Source organism: Montipora capricornis, chromosome 3, assembly GCF_036669925.1.
Source record: "Montipora capricornis isolate CH-2021 chromosome 3, ASM3666992v2, whole genome shotgun sequence".
Classification (NCBI taxonomy): domain Eukaryota; kingdom Metazoa; phylum Cnidaria; class Anthozoa; order Scleractinia; family Acroporidae; genus Montipora; species Montipora capricornis.
The window spans coordinates 59739980-59757479 of record NC_090885.1 but is presented as its reverse complement, the minus strand read 5'-3'; the positions used below and the strand labels follow the sequence as shown (position 1 = coordinate 59757479).

The 17500-nt window shown below is 42.4% G+C and overlaps 4 protein-coding genes and 1 long non-coding RNA gene across 6 annotated transcripts in view; 2 read left to right on the top strand and 3 right to left on the bottom strand.

Annotated features, from left to right (window-relative positions):
- Positions 1 to 10365, bottom strand: part of LOC138043551 (uncharacterized) — a 55004-nt gene extending 44639 nt beyond the window's left edge. Inside the window, exon 1 of the mRNA XM_068889884.1 lies at positions 10150 to 10365. The gene's annotated coding sequence lies outside the window, so the exon portion shown is untranslated. The remainder of the gene's footprint in view (positions 1 to 10149) is intronic.
- Positions 169 to 2287, bottom strand: LOC138041527 (uncharacterized). The gene has a single exon (XM_068887269.1). The coding sequence runs from the start codon at positions 1795 to 1797 to the stop codon at positions 853 to 855; it is 945 nt and encodes a 314-aa protein (XP_068743370.1). The 5' UTR covers positions 1798 to 2287; the 3' UTR covers positions 169 to 852.
- LOC138040670 (uncharacterized) lies at positions 8721 to 9308 on the top strand. Its single transcript, XM_068886353.1, has one exon. The coding sequence runs from the start codon at positions 8721 to 8723 to the stop codon at positions 9306 to 9308; it is 588 nt and encodes a 195-aa protein (XP_068742454.1).
- A 727-nt stretch (positions 10366 to 11092) lies between the features above and the next one.
- Positions 11093 to 16394, top strand: LOC138043552 (uncharacterized). Its single transcript, XR_011131282.1, has 3 exons — positions 11093 to 11199; positions 11391 to 11461; positions 16259 to 16394. It is a non-coding gene; the product is annotated as an uncharacterized lncRNA (long non-coding RNA).
- The window catches only part of LOC138043549 (uncharacterized), a 15296-nt gene continuing 12822 nt past the window's right edge, over positions 15027 to 17500 (bottom strand). The window contains exon 4 of one of the 2 annotated variants that reach the window (XM_068889881.1): positions 15027 to 17399. In XM_068889881.1, coding sequence (XP_068745982.1) covers positions 16788 to 17399 — 612 coding nt within the window. In that variant the 3' untranslated portion in view covers positions 15027 to 16787. The remainder of the gene's footprint in view (positions 17400 to 17500) is intronic. The other variant, XM_068889880.1, reaches the window with a different exon arrangement.

The following is a 17500-nucleotide window of genomic DNA, read 5'->3' as shown; positions in this document are numbered from 1 at the left end:
GAGGATTTCTGAAAGGAATGACAAAAATTATGTTGTACTGAATTCTGACTTCCAGCAGCGGAATTTCTATGCTCATAAAGGTTCTTTTGATTGAAACACTTAACCAAAACTTCAAAATGAACCATGTAAATGTTTATTATTGTTAAAATGAAAAGTGACCAAACAAATTGTGTAGTTGAAATTAGTATTACTAAGAAATAGATGGGCCTTGTAGTCCAAGGGCCAAGAAAGGAAACGTTATGTCAGTTTTTACAGCTTTACGTTTCCCTGCAGCTGGTAATCACTGTAAGTTTGGTAGTATTGGTGTGTTATAACCTTCAGTTGCATAATAAAATCATTTGACAAGTCTGGTGATTTGTATTATGGTGATTATTTTTCTCAGATGCAATATCAGGGAAAAAAACTCTCTCTTTTTTTATTTTATTCATAAAAGAGAGTCTCCTAAACTAACAGGAACCACACAAAACTACAGAAATTTAAACTTCCTACCGAGGCTAGTGCCTTGGTTCACCTTTTTCTATTCATGGCCCTGATTACAAATTCTCTTTGCCCACTTTTAAAAGTGAGAAGGTAAAAATGAAGGTTGTGATACAGAAGGGGTTATCAAGAACTATTTCTTACAGCCAATTGTTTAGACAGCTAGGAGTGAAATTTGATTGCCACCCAGTTGCATCCATATCATTTCACATGATAACAAGTCTTCCTACCTATCAAAATTAATAGCTTACATATAATGAAACAAATTTTCTGACAATCCTTGTGCCTCATCTTACATCCTCTGTGATTCCTACATGTCATAACTCAACACACTTCAATCAGTTTCATGAAGTGTAATCACTGTTACCGGTACATCTACTTTGGTAGAATTACTGTATGATAGATGAATAAACTTAAAACACAGTTTAGGTCTGCTGACTTGATGATACCAGTTTCTTTCTCTAACCAAAATGTCTCAGCAAGAGCATCTCGAACAAGTAAACCTTGATAGCAAGTGTCTTTGATCTTCTCACATTCCCTCATTTGAAGCAGTTCCCTTACCTTCGCCCTACTGCGTCTCTGATTGGTGACCGGGTCAATTGTCAAGTCCAATTTTCTTGGCAATGTATCTCCAAGATCAATACAAATGTTGTGAAGTACTAAACATGCAAGGGCTGCTATTTTCAGTTCACTTGTGCTACTTTCACATTTCCTCAGCAGTATGTGCCATCTACCTTTGAGTTGCCCAAAGGCCCCTTCAGTGACCATCCTTGCCCGACTCAGTCTGTAATTAAAGTTGTACTGTTTTGGTGTTGGGACTGCATTTGTGTATGGCTTCATAAGCCAAGAGGATAAAGGAAAAGCAGAATATCCAAGTGCAGCTGGAGGTACTTGTACTCCATTGACATCCTTACTTATCTGAGGAATAAAGGTGCCTTCTTTTATATCAGAGTACAGCTTTGTTGATTGAAATATTACAGCGTCATGAGAATTGCCTGGAAAACCACAAGTTCCCCAAACAAATGTAAAGTTGGAGTCCACCATTGCCATAAACACTATTGAATAGAAGTTTTTGAAGTTGTAGTATTCCTTACAAGAAAAATTCCCAGGCGGGCATTTGATAGGTAAATGGCATCCATCAACTGCAGCCCAACAACAACAAAATTGCCACTGTTCCTCCATATCAACTATCTTCTCCTTAAATTGTTCCTCACTCTTTGGCAGTTGCTGGCCAACACATTCGTCCCACAAGTTGTCCACAATTGCTCGTGTGACTTCATTGACGATCGTACACACGGTTGACACCCCCAGTCCTGTCATTTCCGCTATCGTATAATAGTAATCTCCCCTTGATAAACGATACAGAGGGATGGCCAACCTGAATTCTGGGGATATCGGCTCTTCAGTCACAGTATCTCTATCTAGAACATGTCTGATTCGTTGCAGTATAAACTGGAATGTTGCACGTGAGATCCTAAACGTTTTCTTGAATCGTTCATCGGAATACGTTCGCCAAACTGGGTTAAACCATCACATATTTCTCGGGAGCCTCCTAAACGAACGATTGTTGACTGGTGTTGCACTTTTTCGTGAGGCCGATAACACATATATTCATCATTAATTGCCTTCTTGTGATGACAACATGCGCATGCATGGGCTTAACTGCAGAATACCCTGCCATTTTGAAGCTACACCACTGTAAAGGCTGGATACGCGGATACGCAGTATTGTTTCAGTGATTAGGCCTAAGCCGGGGGCCTAAGCTCTCTCGTAGAATTTTAGCTTTCATTTTACGCTTCGGTTAACTACACTTTTTCACGACATCGTGTTCAGAAGAAACCACTCGTTTTCTGATTAAGCCTAAACGCTCGTTTCAGTGATTAGGCCAAAGCACTCTCGTAGAATTTTAGCTTTCATTTTACGCTTCGGTTAACTACAATTTTTCACGAGATCCTGTGAACAAGAAAGCACTCGTTCACTGATTAAGCCTAAGCGCTCGTTTCAGTGATTAGGCCTAAGCAATCTCGTAGAATTTTAGCTTTCATTTTACGATTCAGTTAACTACACTTTTTCACGAGATCGTGTGAAGAAGAAAGCACTCGTTTACTGATTAAGCCTAAGCGCTCGTTTCAGTGATTAGGCCTAAGCAATCTCGTAGAATTTTAGCTTTTACTTTACGCTTCGGTTAACTACAATTTTTCACGAGATCGTGTGAAGAAGAAAGCACTCGTTCACTGATTAAGCCTAAGCGCTCGTTTCAGTGATTTGGCCTAAGCAATCTCGTAGAATTTTAGCTTTCATTTTACGCTTCGGTTAACCACACTTTTTTACGATATCGTGTTCAGATGAAACCACTCCTTTACTGATTAAGCCTAAACGCTCGTTTCAGTGATTAGGCCAAAGCACTCTCGTAGAATTTTAGCTTTCATTTTACGCCTCGGTTAACTACAATTTTTCACGAGATCCTGTGAAGAAGAAAGCACTCGTTCACTGATTAAGCCTAAGCGCTCGTTTCAGTGATTTGGCCTAAGCAATCTCGTAGAATTTTAGCTTTCATTTTACGCTTCGGTTAACCACACTTTTTCACGATATCGTGTTCAGAAGAAACCACTCGTTTACTGATTAAGCCTAAACGCTCGTTTCAGTGATTAGGCCAAAGCACTCTCGTAGAATTTAAGCTTTCATTTTACGCTTCGGTTAACTACAATTTTTCACGAGATCGTGTGAAGAAGAAAGCACTCGTTCACTGATTAAGCCTAAGCGCTCGTTTCAGTGATTTGGCCTAAGCAATCTCGTAGAATTTTAGCTTTCATTTTACGCTTCGGTTAACTACACTTTTCCACGAGATTCTGTGAAGAAGAAAGCACTCGTTCACTGATTAAGCCTAAGCGCTCGTTTCAGTGATTAGGCCAAAGCACTCTCGTAAAATTTTAGCTTTCATTTTACGCTTCAGTTAGCTACACTTTTTCACGAGATCGTGTGAAGAAGAAAGCACTCGTTTACTGATTTTAAGCCTAAGTGCTCGTTTCAGTGATTAGGCCTAAGCAATCTCGTAGAATTTTAGCTTTCATTTTACGCTTCGGTTAACTGCAATTTTTCACGAGATCCTGTGAAGAAGAAAGCACTCGTTCACTGATTAAGCCTAAGCGCTCGTTTCAGTGATTAGGCCTAAGCACTCTCGTAAAATTTTAGCTTTCATTTTGCGGTTCGGTTAACTGCACTTTTGACGAGATCGTGTGAAGAAGAAAGCATTCGTTTACTGATTAAGCCTAGTAAACACTCGCTTCAGTGATTAGGCCTATGCACTCTCGTAGAATTTTAGCTTTCATTTTACGCTTCGGTTAAGTACAATTTTTCACGAGATCCTGTGAAGAAGAGAGCACTCGTTCACTGATTAAGCCTAAGCGCTCGTTTCAGTGATTAGGCCTAAGCACTCTCGTAAAATTTTAGCTTTCATTTTGCGGTTCGGTTAACTGCACTTTTGACGAGATCGTGTGAAGAAGAAAGCATTCGTTTACTGATTAAGCCTAGTAAACACTCGCTTCAGTGATTAGGCCTATGCACTCTCGTAGAATTTTAGCTTTCATTTTACGGTTCGGTTAACTACACTTTTTCACGAGGTCGTGTGAAGAAGAAAGCACTCGTTTACTGATTAAGCCTAAGCGCTCATTCAGTGATTAGGCCTAAGCACTCTCGCGAAATTTTATGGTTTGGTTCTCACAATATATTTAGAAGTTTACTTGGGGAGGGGTGGTATTTTCGACTGCGTATCCGCGTATCCACTTCACAACATACTACTTAGAAGTTTACTTGGGGAGGGGTGGTACTTTCGACTGCGTATCCGCGTATCCGAGTATCCACTTCACAATATACTTAGAAATTTACTTAGGGAGGAGTGGTATTTTCGACTGCGTATCCGCGTATCCGCGTATCCACTTCACAATATACTTAGAAGTTTACTTGGGGAGGGGTGGTATTTTCGACTGCGTATCCGCGTATCCGCGTATCCGAGTATCCACTTCACAATATACCTAGAAGTTTACTTGGGGAGGAGTGGTATTTTCGACTGCGTATCCGCGTATCCGCGTTTTCACTTCACAATATACCTAGAAGTTTCCTTGGGGAGGAGTGGTATTTTCCACTGCGTATCCGCGTATCCGCGTATCCACTTCACAACATACTACTTAGAAGTTTACTTGGGGAGGGGTGGTACTTTCGACTGCGTATCCGCGTATCCGAGTATCCACTTCACAATATACTTAGAAATTTACTTAGGGAGGAGTGGTATTTTCGACTGCGTATCCGCGTATCCGCGTATCCACTTCACAATATACTTAGAAGTTTACTTGGGGAGGGGTGGTATTTTCGACTGCGTATCCGCGTATCCGCGTATCCGAGTATCCACTTCACAATATACCTAGAAGTTTACTTGGGGAGGAGTGGTATTTTCGACTGCGTATCCGCGTATCCGCGTTTTCACTTCACAATATACCTAGAAGTTTCCTTGGGGAGGAGTGGTATTTTCCACTGCGTATCCGCGTATCCGCGTATCCACTTCACAATATACTTAGAAGTTTACTTGGGGAGGAGTGGTATTTTCGACTGCGTATCCGCGTATCCGCGTATCCGCGTATCCACTTTACAATATACTTAGAAGTTTACTTGGGGAGGGGTGGTATTTTCGACTGCGTATCCGCGTATCCACTTCACAGCATACTACTTAGAAGTTTACTTGGGGAGGGGTGGTACTTTCGACTGCGTATCCGCGTATCCGAGTATCCACTTCACAATATACTTAGAAATTTACTTAGGGAGGAGTGGTATTTTCGACTGCGTATCCGCGTATCCGCGTATCCACTTCACAATATACTTAGAAGTTTACTTGGGGAGGGGTGGTATTTTCGACTGCGTATCCGCGTATCCGAGTATCCACTTCACAATATACCTAGAAGTTTACTTGGGGAGGAGTGGTATTTTCGACTGCGTATCCGCGTATCCGCGTTTTCACTTCACAATATACCTAGAAGTTTCCTTGGGGAGGAGTGGTATTTTCCACTGCGTATCCGCGTATCCGCGTATCCGCGTATCCACTTTACAATATACCAAGAAGTTTACTTGGGGAGGAGTGGTATTTTCCACTGCGTATCTGCGTATCCGCGTATCCGCGTATCCACTTCACAACATACTACTTAGAAGTTTACTTGGGGAGGGGTGGTACTTTCGACTGCGTATCCGCGTATCCAGCCTTTTCAGAGGTGCAGCTTCAAAATGGCAGGGTATTCTGCTGTTACTCCCATGCAAGAAACTTCGTAGCATTTTTCTCCGTTTCCTCCCCTCCCGGATGGCACGAAAAATAAAAGCTCTTCGTCGCAAATCACCTCGCAAATCACAACCTTCTGGAACCTCCGTCATGTTTGTTTGGGTATTTAACAACTGACTGACCGCTGGCTATTGTAGAGCTCGTAAATTAACTACGACGAATTAAGTTCGACGTCTGAATGAACCGTCGAACCTAATCATTTGGGTCGACCCAAACAGGTATTAAGTTCTGCTCATGAAAAGTTCGACGTTTATTTGAACCGGGCCTTATTAGTTAATTATTAAAACTCTCTTTAATTTTGCAATGCATGTCTGATCGACCAGTTGCTAATATTTCAAAATGATCCCACGTAATTCTATGGCTGGTTAAGAAAACATGATAAGCAATTGCAGATTCGTGACAATTTGTAGTTAGGGCTTTAAAATGTTTTGTTTTTCTGTCACGTAATCGGCGTTTCGTTTTCCCTATGTAGAAATCATTGCAATCCCAGCAGTTTGCTCTGTACACTACTTTTGACCTGAAGGAAGGAGCTAGTTTATCTTTGTAAGGGAAAAAAGACTAAAAGTTGTGCATTTCAAGCAAATGTTTGTAACCGCTGTTTGCGTTTTATTCCTATTGAAACTAAAATGGCCCAAGTCAAAGAATTTTTATGAGACCATCCATGAGCGGTATGGCCATGAAACGTTGAAAACGGTACGAAGATATGAAAAAGATATCTCCCGGTATAACAAAGTGGCACTCGATATTACTTTCCTACAGAAATGCAGACTATTCCACATTTATCCAAAGTTTCTGGATTTCAAGTTAAGCAGACAAGATTTTCAGGAAACACGAGCTTGCCGCCGTTTCAAGGAAGATTTGTTAAATTACGAACTTCGCGAAAAGAAATCACTTCGACTCAAGTACAAGGAGTCCTATGAAACAGCACGTTGCCGACTTCAGGGAACCTTGTCACCTCTTGACCTGAACCACACTCGCTCTACCATTGAGGCATCATCGTCAAAATTGAAAGATCGCCTGTCTAAGAAATTGGACAAAAAGTTCAATGTTCTAAAACAGAAGAAAGGAATAGCACAGCTCTCAAACTTGGACAATGACTCAATCATTTTCAATTATTCGCATCGTGTGTTAACGGAAACAGAGAAAAGTGTTCTTGCAAGAGGTTTACGTTTCCGTCTACAACCAAAAAATGTTGACAAATATGAGGTCAAAAGCACTTTCGAACTGCTCTTTCGCGACTTAAAATGACACGGACCCACTCTTGACTCCTTGAAAACGAGGATAGGTTAAAGTGTCAATTAAAACACATTTCTTACAACTACATTTATTCATATGACTTCTCTAAGTAGAAACATATACTCAGCAAAGAAGAATGGGAAGCCCTCAAAAATCTTCGCAAAGACGACTCTATCATCATCACGAAACTGGATAAAGGAAATGGCGTTGTGATTGTAAATAAACATGATTACTTGACCAAGATGAAACAGTTGATCTCCGATGAGACAAAATTAAAAAAACTGACAGAAAACCCGACAAAGTCCAGAGAACAAAGTTTAATTTGTTACCTTCGACAACTAAAAAGAGATCACATGATTGACGACTACACCTTTCAAAAGGTCCTACCCAATGGTTCCACACATGGAGTTCTTTATGGTCTACCAGAGATTCACAAAACTGGGTGTCCCTTTCGTCCAATTCTTTCTTCCACGAACACCTACAACTACAATCTTGCCTCTTACCTTGTAAGCGTCCTCCAACCTATCTCCACAAACTGTTTTTCAATTTCAGTTTTGCAGAATGGGCCAAACAGTGTACCCACAACGGCGAATTCATGTGTTCCTTTGATGTCAGTTCCATTACCAGAAATTCGTGACATTTCGTTCACGCGATGATTTGTGTCTGCGGTTACCCTTGAAACCAAAGAAGCATACTCACTGGCGTCAAATTGCGAAAACAACATGTAGCAACATGTAGCAACTTCACGTCTTAATTTAAACTATCGACCAGGAATCCGAAAATTAAGAAGGTTAATGTAGTTAAACTCATTTTCTCTATCGTCTTTCATTCCAACAAGCTCATGCCATTTCATCAGAATTGGATATGGCATGTATATTGACAAAGCTATTTCAGATTCTAGACGGCGCTGCTGGTTTATATAAGACAGAGGGGATTCAGTGACTTTTAGCTTACAGCCTAGGGCTTCCTTTTTCGAAATTGAGCAAAACATAAGACATTTTTAGCGGTATTCCTCTGGGCTCAGGATGTGAAAAACACGTAATTTGGCGCGATTTTTCGCATTTTGAAGTCTGCAGATATTTGAAACAGCGATAGAAAGTGTAAAAATGCTAGGCTGCTGAGCTGACATAAACATGCCAGCTTTTTTGTGCGAAGAAAGCTATGGAAAATGATTGTTTTTCCCGTTTTTTCACATCCTGCGGGACATTCGATTCGTGCGACCAGATGAAGGCTACATCCGTTCGTGAAACAGCGTCCTTTTCGGTGCTGATGGGCGGCATTCTGTTTTATCGTGGAACGTTTTATTTAAGGTATTTAAAAAGATCGTATTTTGAAGAAACGTTTGAGGGGTCGGCACTTATGGAAGCATCAAAGACACGCACAGCTCAAAGCTTGGAAGTCAAGGTAAGTCAAGGTATTTTGATCAAATTAGAAGGCAAGTACCAGCGTAAATCCTTGTTATTTTGGCGCTATTTGACGGCTCAAACAATGAACGAAATGGTAAAAAAACCTTCGCTTCGTAGTGTAGTTGCATATTATTTATCAGGGAAAGGTCGGCACATCAAATTTAATTTATTTGAACTGCCAAAAATTGATATTTTATTTTAGATCCCATACATTTCTTTACAACATCGGGCAGCCATTTTTTCTGTTCCGTTTGATTGACATGCGGTATTCGTGACGCAATATGACTCGAATTTCTAGTAATGCACTATTTGCTAATGTCCCACTGGATGAGACTATTGAAATTTGCCTTGATAAGCTGTATGCCCTCGCAAATCCACCTAGATTACCCCGATTGGTCCTAAAGAATTTACTCTCGTTTGCAACAAAGAAGAGTCATTTTGTTTTTAATGTTCAGTACTATGACCAGATTGATGGCGTCGCAATGGGCTCTCCACTTGGTCCTGTTTTGGCGAACATTTTCATCATGTGTGATTTTGAAGAAAAATGGGTGATGAAGAACACCAATCAGCCTACTATTTGGTTCCGGTACGTGGACGATACCTTTACTCTTTTCAAGAACAAAAATGATGCTTTGAGTTTTTTACGTTACCTAAATGGGAGACACGACAACATTAAATTCACAATTGAGTTTGAACAAAACGATGAAATTCCATTCCTTATCCTTATGAAACGCAATCGTGACAGCTCCTTCTCAACATCAATCTATCGAAAGAAGACATTCACCGGTCTTTACACCAAGTGGGACTCTTTTACTCCGCTTAAATACAAAATAAAACCTAGTCCGCACTTTGGCTTATCGCTGCATTAGAATTTGTTCGTCACCCCGATTGTTACAGTCTGCCCTAGATGACTTCAAGAGGATTTTGTTACTTAATGGCTACCCTATGGGAACTGTTAAATATCATATGAATGATGTCATTGAGAAACATCAAAATAAGCCAAAAGATCCTGTACAATCAGTTAAGAAAAAAGAAGTTCTTATCAGAACGATAAGAAAACACCTCACAAAACAGCTGAGGTCTTGTATAAACAAATTCTATGGTATTTTCAACGTCACAATAGTTTTTCAGAACACCCGAAGAATCAAGTCTTTTTTCCCTTACAAAGATAAACTAGCTCCTTCCTTCAAGTCAAAAGTGGTGTACAGAGCAAACTGCTGGGATTGCAATGATTTCTGCATAGGGAAAACGAAACGCCGATTACGTGACAGAAAAATAGAACATTTTAAAGCCCTAACTACAAATTGTCACGAATCTGCAATTGCTGATCATGTTTTCTTAACCAACCATAGAGTGCCGGGGATTATTTTGAAATATTATTAAAACTCTTTTCCCTAGCCCTCTATGGAAATCGCACACTCATGAATCATTCGTGTAGGATTCGTAGAAAGCCGCCATTTTCATCGATCGCGCTGAAATTTGGCGTGTTTACTGGGGAGAAATAGTCCCAGTTTCCCTGTAAATCTCGGCTTTCTAGCTTTCATGACGACTACATAACGGATATTGCGATTCAGGCAATTTGACCCTGAGCGGAGCACAGACAGCCCAAGCTAAGCTCGGTATACGATTTATCGAATTTGTATGGGAAAATTAACTTTGAGCTTATAAATGCTAAAATAAGCTGTAAATGTAGAAATAAAGTTCGCTTACCTCTACGTAGAGTTGTCCTCGTCTTTTCTGTACAATCTGAGGGCAAACTGTGTCCATTTTAGCCGGGTTTGTGTCCTTCGAATTTTTACGATGTCGTTAGTTGTCATTTCCCCTCATAAAGAGAAGAAAGGCTGGTGACTCGAGGCGACCTCATCCCACAAATTGCTCTCGCATCACAAAGCAACGGTCCGAATCGCCGTAAAAACACCACAGCCAGATAAATTTCCTATCACATCAACTCCACTCCGGGACCACACAACGATTTTTGGCGGATAAATTCCAAATAATGTTCGGCTTTCTACAATCTTCCCATGCGTTCAGCTGGATCTGTGGCTACGGCCGTCATAGCTTGATGGCGATCGTATTACATTCTGCACTCTCATTGGACAATTTGAAACACTTGGCCTTATACACCTGGGTGGAGAGAGAACCGTGAGAGTAAAGTGTCTTGCCCAAGAGCACAGCACAATGTCCCCGGCCAGGCCCCGAACCCAGACCACTCGATCCGGTGTCGAGCACACTAACCATGAGGCCACCGCGCCTCCCACTAAGGCTGTGGTGTTTTTATGGCGATTCAGACCATTGCTTTGTGATGCGAGAGCAATTCGTGGGACAAGATCGCCGCGAGTCACCAGCCTTTCTTCTCCTTATGAGGCGGCAGGTATTTTTTGCAGGTTGCAGGTTGAAATTTCATTATAAGTGGAAAACCGCTGGCACTAAAAAGAAAGGTAAAGCGATAGACTTGCCGTGACTGTTGCATGAATAGCTAACCTTAGGCCTAAAAACTTTTCTTTAGGCCTAATTAGGCCTAAGGTTAGCTATTCATGTAACGGTCACGGCAAGTCTATCGCTTTGCCTTTCTTTTTAGTGCCAGCGGTTTTCCACTTATAATGAAATTTCAACCTGCAACCTGCAAAAAAGTACCTGCCGCTTATGATGGAAAATGACAACTAAAGACATCGTAAAAACTCGAAAGTCACAAACCCGGCTAAAACGGACACAGTTTGCCCTCCGATTGCACAGAAAAGACGAGGGCAACTGTACGTAGAGGTAAGCGAACTTTAATTCTACATTTACAGCTTATTTTAGCATTTATAAGCTTAAAGTTAATTTTCCCATACAAATTCTATAAATCGTACACCGAGCTTGGGCTGCCTGTGAGTGAAGGCAAAATTTTCAACTTTTCAAGCGATCGCCGAGCGGTTTTAATAGCGTTTTTTTGCCAAACAATTACACTACAGGCTTCGGAAAGGATAAAGAAAAGGATTGTGATGCATTTAATGGAATTTCAAGCGTTAAAATCACTGAAAAGGTAAGATTATTTTCAAAGCGTAAATTGCGTGTCTTCACCACGTGTTCTTACGATCTCACAGAATTGTGTTTTCCCTCAAAATATTCGCTTGTTTTGATTTTGCTCGAACATATTTACCTTTAAAAAACGTCCAGTGAATAGTTTTCACCTCTGGGATGAATTTTCCGTCGAAAAATCGGTTATTTGGGTGGTCTTTTCCCCGGAGGGTCACTTACCTGACGGGGAGATTTGGTTCTCCGAACCCCTCGCAGACTGATATGAGCAATACTGGTGCATATGTCGCGCGGCCGCAGCCTGGATAGCACAATATAAAAGAAAAGATGCGCATACGCTGTGCTTCTGAGTTGTGGTGTGGGAGGCCATGTCGATTGGCAGTACAAGGGAGGGGAAGAAAAGATATCGTCCAATGGCCTGGCGACCAGTATTGCTCATATCAGTCTTCGAGGGGTTCGGAGAACGACATCGACATCTCCCCGTCAGGTAAGTGACCCTCCGGGGAAATATAATTTCTCCTTCACCCCTCTCCGACTGATAGTCGCAATGCTGGTGCAGTATACCAAAGCAATACTCCCAAGCGAATCAGACAAGGCCAAATAACAACTGTAACAATTTAATAATTCTACATGAAGCTAGATGAGGTCTAAAGGTCCTCCAACAATACAATAAATGCCTCCTGCGCGCATATAGGATAAGGCAAAGTAACACAACCATAATGAACAATGACTTCTCAAAGAGGCTAGAAAGAAACTTAATGTCCTACAACAATACAAAGCCTTCTGTACCTGAATAACACAGAGGTATTCCGCGAAATGATAGATCTAACCATCAAGTACAGCCCTTGCAAAGGCACCAGCAGATGACTCTTTGTGATAGAACCGTTCAAAGGTCACCACAAAAGCCCAGTCCGCAGCTTCCAAGATACGATTAGCAGACAGTCCTGCCACGGCAGCGGCTGAGGTAGACGCTCCTCTCGTCGAGTGGCCAGTGTAATTCAATTCAATTCCGGCCATACGCAAGGCTCTTGACAGCCACCGAGAGACTGATTGACTTGAAATTACCTTGTGCGGCGAAATAAATAACACTAATAGTTGGGTGGATTTCCGTAATCGTTTTGTCCTCTCCACATAAGCGGTAAGCTAACCAATAATACAAATTTTGGGATTCTCTGGGAATGCCAAGAAAAGAAACTTCCGAGCTGGGTGACCATGGCTGGAGTTCTTCACATGAGTGGGGAGTGAAAATTCCCATGTCCCCTCTTTCCTGAGAGAATACGTCAAGCCCAAACGCAGACAGTTCATGAGCTCTTGCTGCTGAAGTCAGTGCTAAAAAGAAAACAGTTTTATAATAAAGCTGCTTTAGTGTCAATTCTTCTAAGGGTTTCAAGGACTCTAGGAATGACAAGGCAGTCTTAACGATCCATGTTTTAATCTTAAACATCCTTTTCATATAACGAGCCACAACGGGGAGGCTTCCTAACTGAGTAGAGCCATCTGGGTCATGAGCCTGAGAAATAGCTGACCTATAAAACGCGATAGTCCTGTATTCTAAATTGCCTTGTTTAACTAGGGAGGCAAGGAATGCAAGAACCTCTGCTACAGAAGCTGAAATGGGACAGGAACCCCGTTGAGAACACCAGGGTACCCATGCCCTCCAGGGGCCTGAGTACCGCTTCTGAGTGGCCGTTCCCCACGAGGCCAACAAGATGTCAACAGCTTCCTTTGAAAAGCCTGTTGCTTGGTAACGGTCCCTGATAGTGGCCAAACTGTCAGATGAAGGGACTTCCACAGGGGATGGTATGCAGTTGGCTGAAATGGGAGAAACAACAGAGATTGGCGTTGGGGTAGCAGCAGTGAGCTATCCACCAGCATCTGAATGAGGTCTGGAAACCATGGCTGTCCGGTCCAGTTCGGGGCAATTATGAGGACGGCAGTTGCTTGATACTCTTTGGTCTTCCTCAGTACCCGAGGCGGAAGGACTGCGGGAGGATGGATTAGACAAGTCCATTTGCTCCAGTACAGGAGGAATGCATCCACAGCCAGAGCCCCCGGATCTGGGTACCTCGAGACATACTTGGGTAATTAGTGGTTTAAACGGGATGCAAAGAGGTCCACTTCTGGTGTGTAGATTCTCTGACAAATGGACTGGAAGATCTTCCTGTCCAATGTCCATTCAGTTCTGGTCTCGATCTGCCTGGAGGCTGTGTCTGCTGCCATATTTTGAATGCCTGGAATATGCTGAGCTGTCAATGATACTCCTGCTGTCAAGCTACTGCCCACAACTCTAGGGCTTGTGTAGGTAGAGCAGGGGAGCGCGTGCTCCCTCGCCTGTTGATGTACGCCACCGCTGTAGTGTTGTCTATTCTCAAGTGAATTTGTTTGAGCGGGGGATGTTGAGCCTCTTGGGACTGCAGACGTGCTTTCAGAGCCAATGTTGCTGCTCGTAGCTCCAAGACATTGATGTGCCACTGCGCTTCTTCCACACTCCAATGGAATGGCCCCCGGTGGAAATCCCCTGGTAGGCTGCACCCCAGTCCGTTTTCGAGGCATCGCTCCAAACTGTGAGATCGATGGGTGGAAGCTGAATTGGACAGCCATTTAGACGGCAGCTGCTCTCTGAGACCCACCACTCTAGGTCTTTGTGTACCTGGGAGGTTAAGGGGATTATCATTTTCCTTGCCTGTCCATGTTGTGACACTGCTTGCAGGTATAGGCGTTGAAGACCTCTATGATGAAGTGGTGCAACCAATATCCCTGTTTGTGATACATGGCTCATTTGTCCAATTAACGTGGACAGAGTCCTCACTGAACCACTCCCTTGAGCAAGGAGGTGATGGCAGGTATCCACAATAGAGGTAAGTTTTGGTTGAGGGAGGGACAGGGTCATCGTTGTGGAATCTAGGGCAGCTCTGAGGAAGATTAGACGTTGGCAAGGAAACTAACCCTAACCTGAGGACAGATCAAAGGGAAAGCACTGAAACTCGGTATGTTCTGTCCTGATAGACGAACCTCAGATACTTCCTGTGGGAGTGATGAATTGGAAGTGCGTAATATGCATCTTTCAGGTCTAAAATTATCATGAAGTCTCCCTGTTGTATTAGGGATTTCACTACTTGCAGTCCGGCCATCTTGAAGGACTCCTTCCCCAAGACCCGGTTTAGAGCACGAAGGTTGATGATAGGTCGATAATCGCCATTTTCTTTTTGTACTAAGAACAGGGTTGAAGTGAACTGGTCGTCCTGTGGCTTGACTTCCCGGACGGTCCCCTTTGCTAACAAGTCCGTGATAACCCTTTCCATATGGTAAGCATCCGAGTGGCATTTTACTCTGGTTACTCTCATGCGCCACTGCTTGGGGCGCCTGCAAAAGGGGATCTTGTACCCCTGAATTGTTTGTAAAGTCCAAGTGTCCTATGTTATTTGTTTCCAATTCTGAAAAAAAAATTGTAAACTCGTCAGGAACCCATGACCCGGAGCCTACAGCTCCCATACTGGGCCTATGTAACGGCATTTTTAAAGACCGATCTATTTTTAGACTATCTTTTCCGGAAAAAACAAAGGCAGTTCCGGTTCGGTGACCCTATTAAGCCAGCTTAATTTCATGTAATTGGTCATCGGGCTCCTGTGGGAGTCTCATTCGCGGGAAATTCAATCTAAAAATAAATCGGTCTGTGAAAACGCCGTTACACGAACACAGTAGAGTTGTAGGCTCCGGGTCATGGGTTCCTGACGAGTTGCTGATCTCTTTGTGGGTGGCGTAAGCATTTTGAGACATGGGAACGGATAGTCAGCTCGAGTTAGTCTCGGGTGCAGATTTCTGGGAGGATCCTACTGTTCTGGCCCTTTTGGGATACTGCAGGATAGACCTTGAGCTATATCCTCATTTCCGTTTCCCTCCAACTCGACTGTTGTCAGTGGTGCGATAGTGTCCACGAAAGGGCTGCTCCCTCCTGTATGGTCCTTTAGAGAAGTGTTTCGAGGCTGGTGTGCTGATAAGCTTGCTGTTAGTTGAGCTATGGTCATGTTCACTCTTGATCGTTGCATGGAACTTGTACGGGAAAAGGTGCTTATCTGGTGGGATACCTTCCCGCAGAGTACGTTTACCAACTTCAGTGAGGAACTCAGAGAAGCGTTTTTGCCTCCAGGCATTAAGCCTAAAGTTGGCGTTTCCAAGGAGGACTAGAGCATCTTCCAATAGGTCCTTAATGGCATCAGGGTCAGGACCTTCATCGTCATCCTCTCCCTCTGAATTATCAAGGGCTGTCAAGGCTGCTAACAAGGGGCGAGCCACAACCAAGAAATAGATTGACGTTCAGCCAAGCCATCATCAAAGGCGAAGAGATCCTTGGAGAGAAGAGATCCGGCAAATCTTAACTTAAATACATTGAAGTATACGTGGCTTCTTATAAATAATCTTTGCCAATCAGTCGATAACTAAAGTATCTAAGCGCAACATTCGACTTAAAGCTACATTTAAGATATTTTCTGTGATAGGCGTCTCCCCAAATTTCTATTCCGTATAAAATCAAGGATATATAATCAATGAATTGAATAGCTTGGTCTGCTGATCTTTGGAGAAACCAAGAAATTTCCGCTTATGACGTCAAATCCTCTCACAAGTGATCAGTCAAGCAACTGATTTTTTTCGTTAGTTGAAGCTATTAACTGTAGCTAAGCTGTAGGCTTATTGTAGTTCTAGAATGCTATGGTGATGCTTAAAAACACCCTGTTACAATACTTTGTTAGAATTTACGGGGTCCTTGCGCAAACATTTCAAAAAATCTCTGTTTTTTATCTTTAAGTTTAAAAGAGACACCAGCCCGGACAAAGAAGGAGTTTGTGTCCAACAGTCACGCGACCAGTGTAGGAAAGAACCAGAAAGAGAGACTGAGCCTGTGTTTGAAACTTTTTCTATTCGGAGGTGCCTTTGACTCAACCTTGACCCTCTTCCTATCCATTCCTTGATTGTTGTTTCCTAGTATTTTTCCTAAACCGCAATGCTACTAGTCGAAACTATTGTGTGAAGATTTGTTAATTCAAAACTTTACTAAAAGCGCCTATGAATATTTTCCTTGAAAAGGAAGTTTGGTGGGTGGTCACACAGCAGCAGTCAGAGTACGTACGACTGCTGCTGTGTAACCACTCACCATTAAACTGATGAAGGCGGAATAGTTCTATCGTGTGCCAACTTTTTTGAAATTCGATATCTGCAACGCGTAATAAACAATTTAATTGGAGATAGATGCTTTTACAGTACAGTCAAGATGTCTGCCGCATTATCTTTTGCCACCTCAGACTACCGAGTAAAGTATAAGAAAAGGAAAATGCAAATCAAAGTCCAGAAAATGGCGCTTTATGATGTTTTGAAATTTTCAAATAATGATCAACTCTGACACCTTGAATAGTTCTTTCAGAGTATTTTCTAAGGTCACCACAGTGCTGATGAACAATGCGCAAAATTCGACAGGGATTTTTAATCTTGAACCGCTCATACTTTCTCAAGTTAAACATTAGAACTTGCTCAATTCCATCCATGTTAGTGAAATAGTCCACCTTATCCAGGAATTCCCGAGAGAGTGGGGCAAGGAGCCTAAAAAGAAAGGCATCATGGGAGCCAACGTATTTTGCTCTCGGGCCGCAAAAATCAGTCACACCACAACGTTTTACGTTTTCCGCAGTTTCATGTCTTGTCAATGCATACATTGTTTTGTTGCCTAAAATAGTTTCATCCAAATGTTCAAATCCCGTATCGATGTAACAGTCGGCATTCATAAGCATCGTGTTCTTACGTATCAAGACGTGCGAAGCATATCCAAAAGCGTCTTTGTAACGCATGCGCCGACCGAGGAAATGGAAGACTAGTTTCCAGTCCATCACCAGCCTCAGAGCTTTGATAAAAGCAGGTTCCTCCAGACTTTCGAAAAGGATGTGAATTACCTCAACCTAGTAGCAGGTGATAAATATCACGAAGAGTACGTTAATAAGACCACTGCAAGGGGGAAAAAACTGCTGTTTACAACATGACCTTGATCTTGGGTTATATC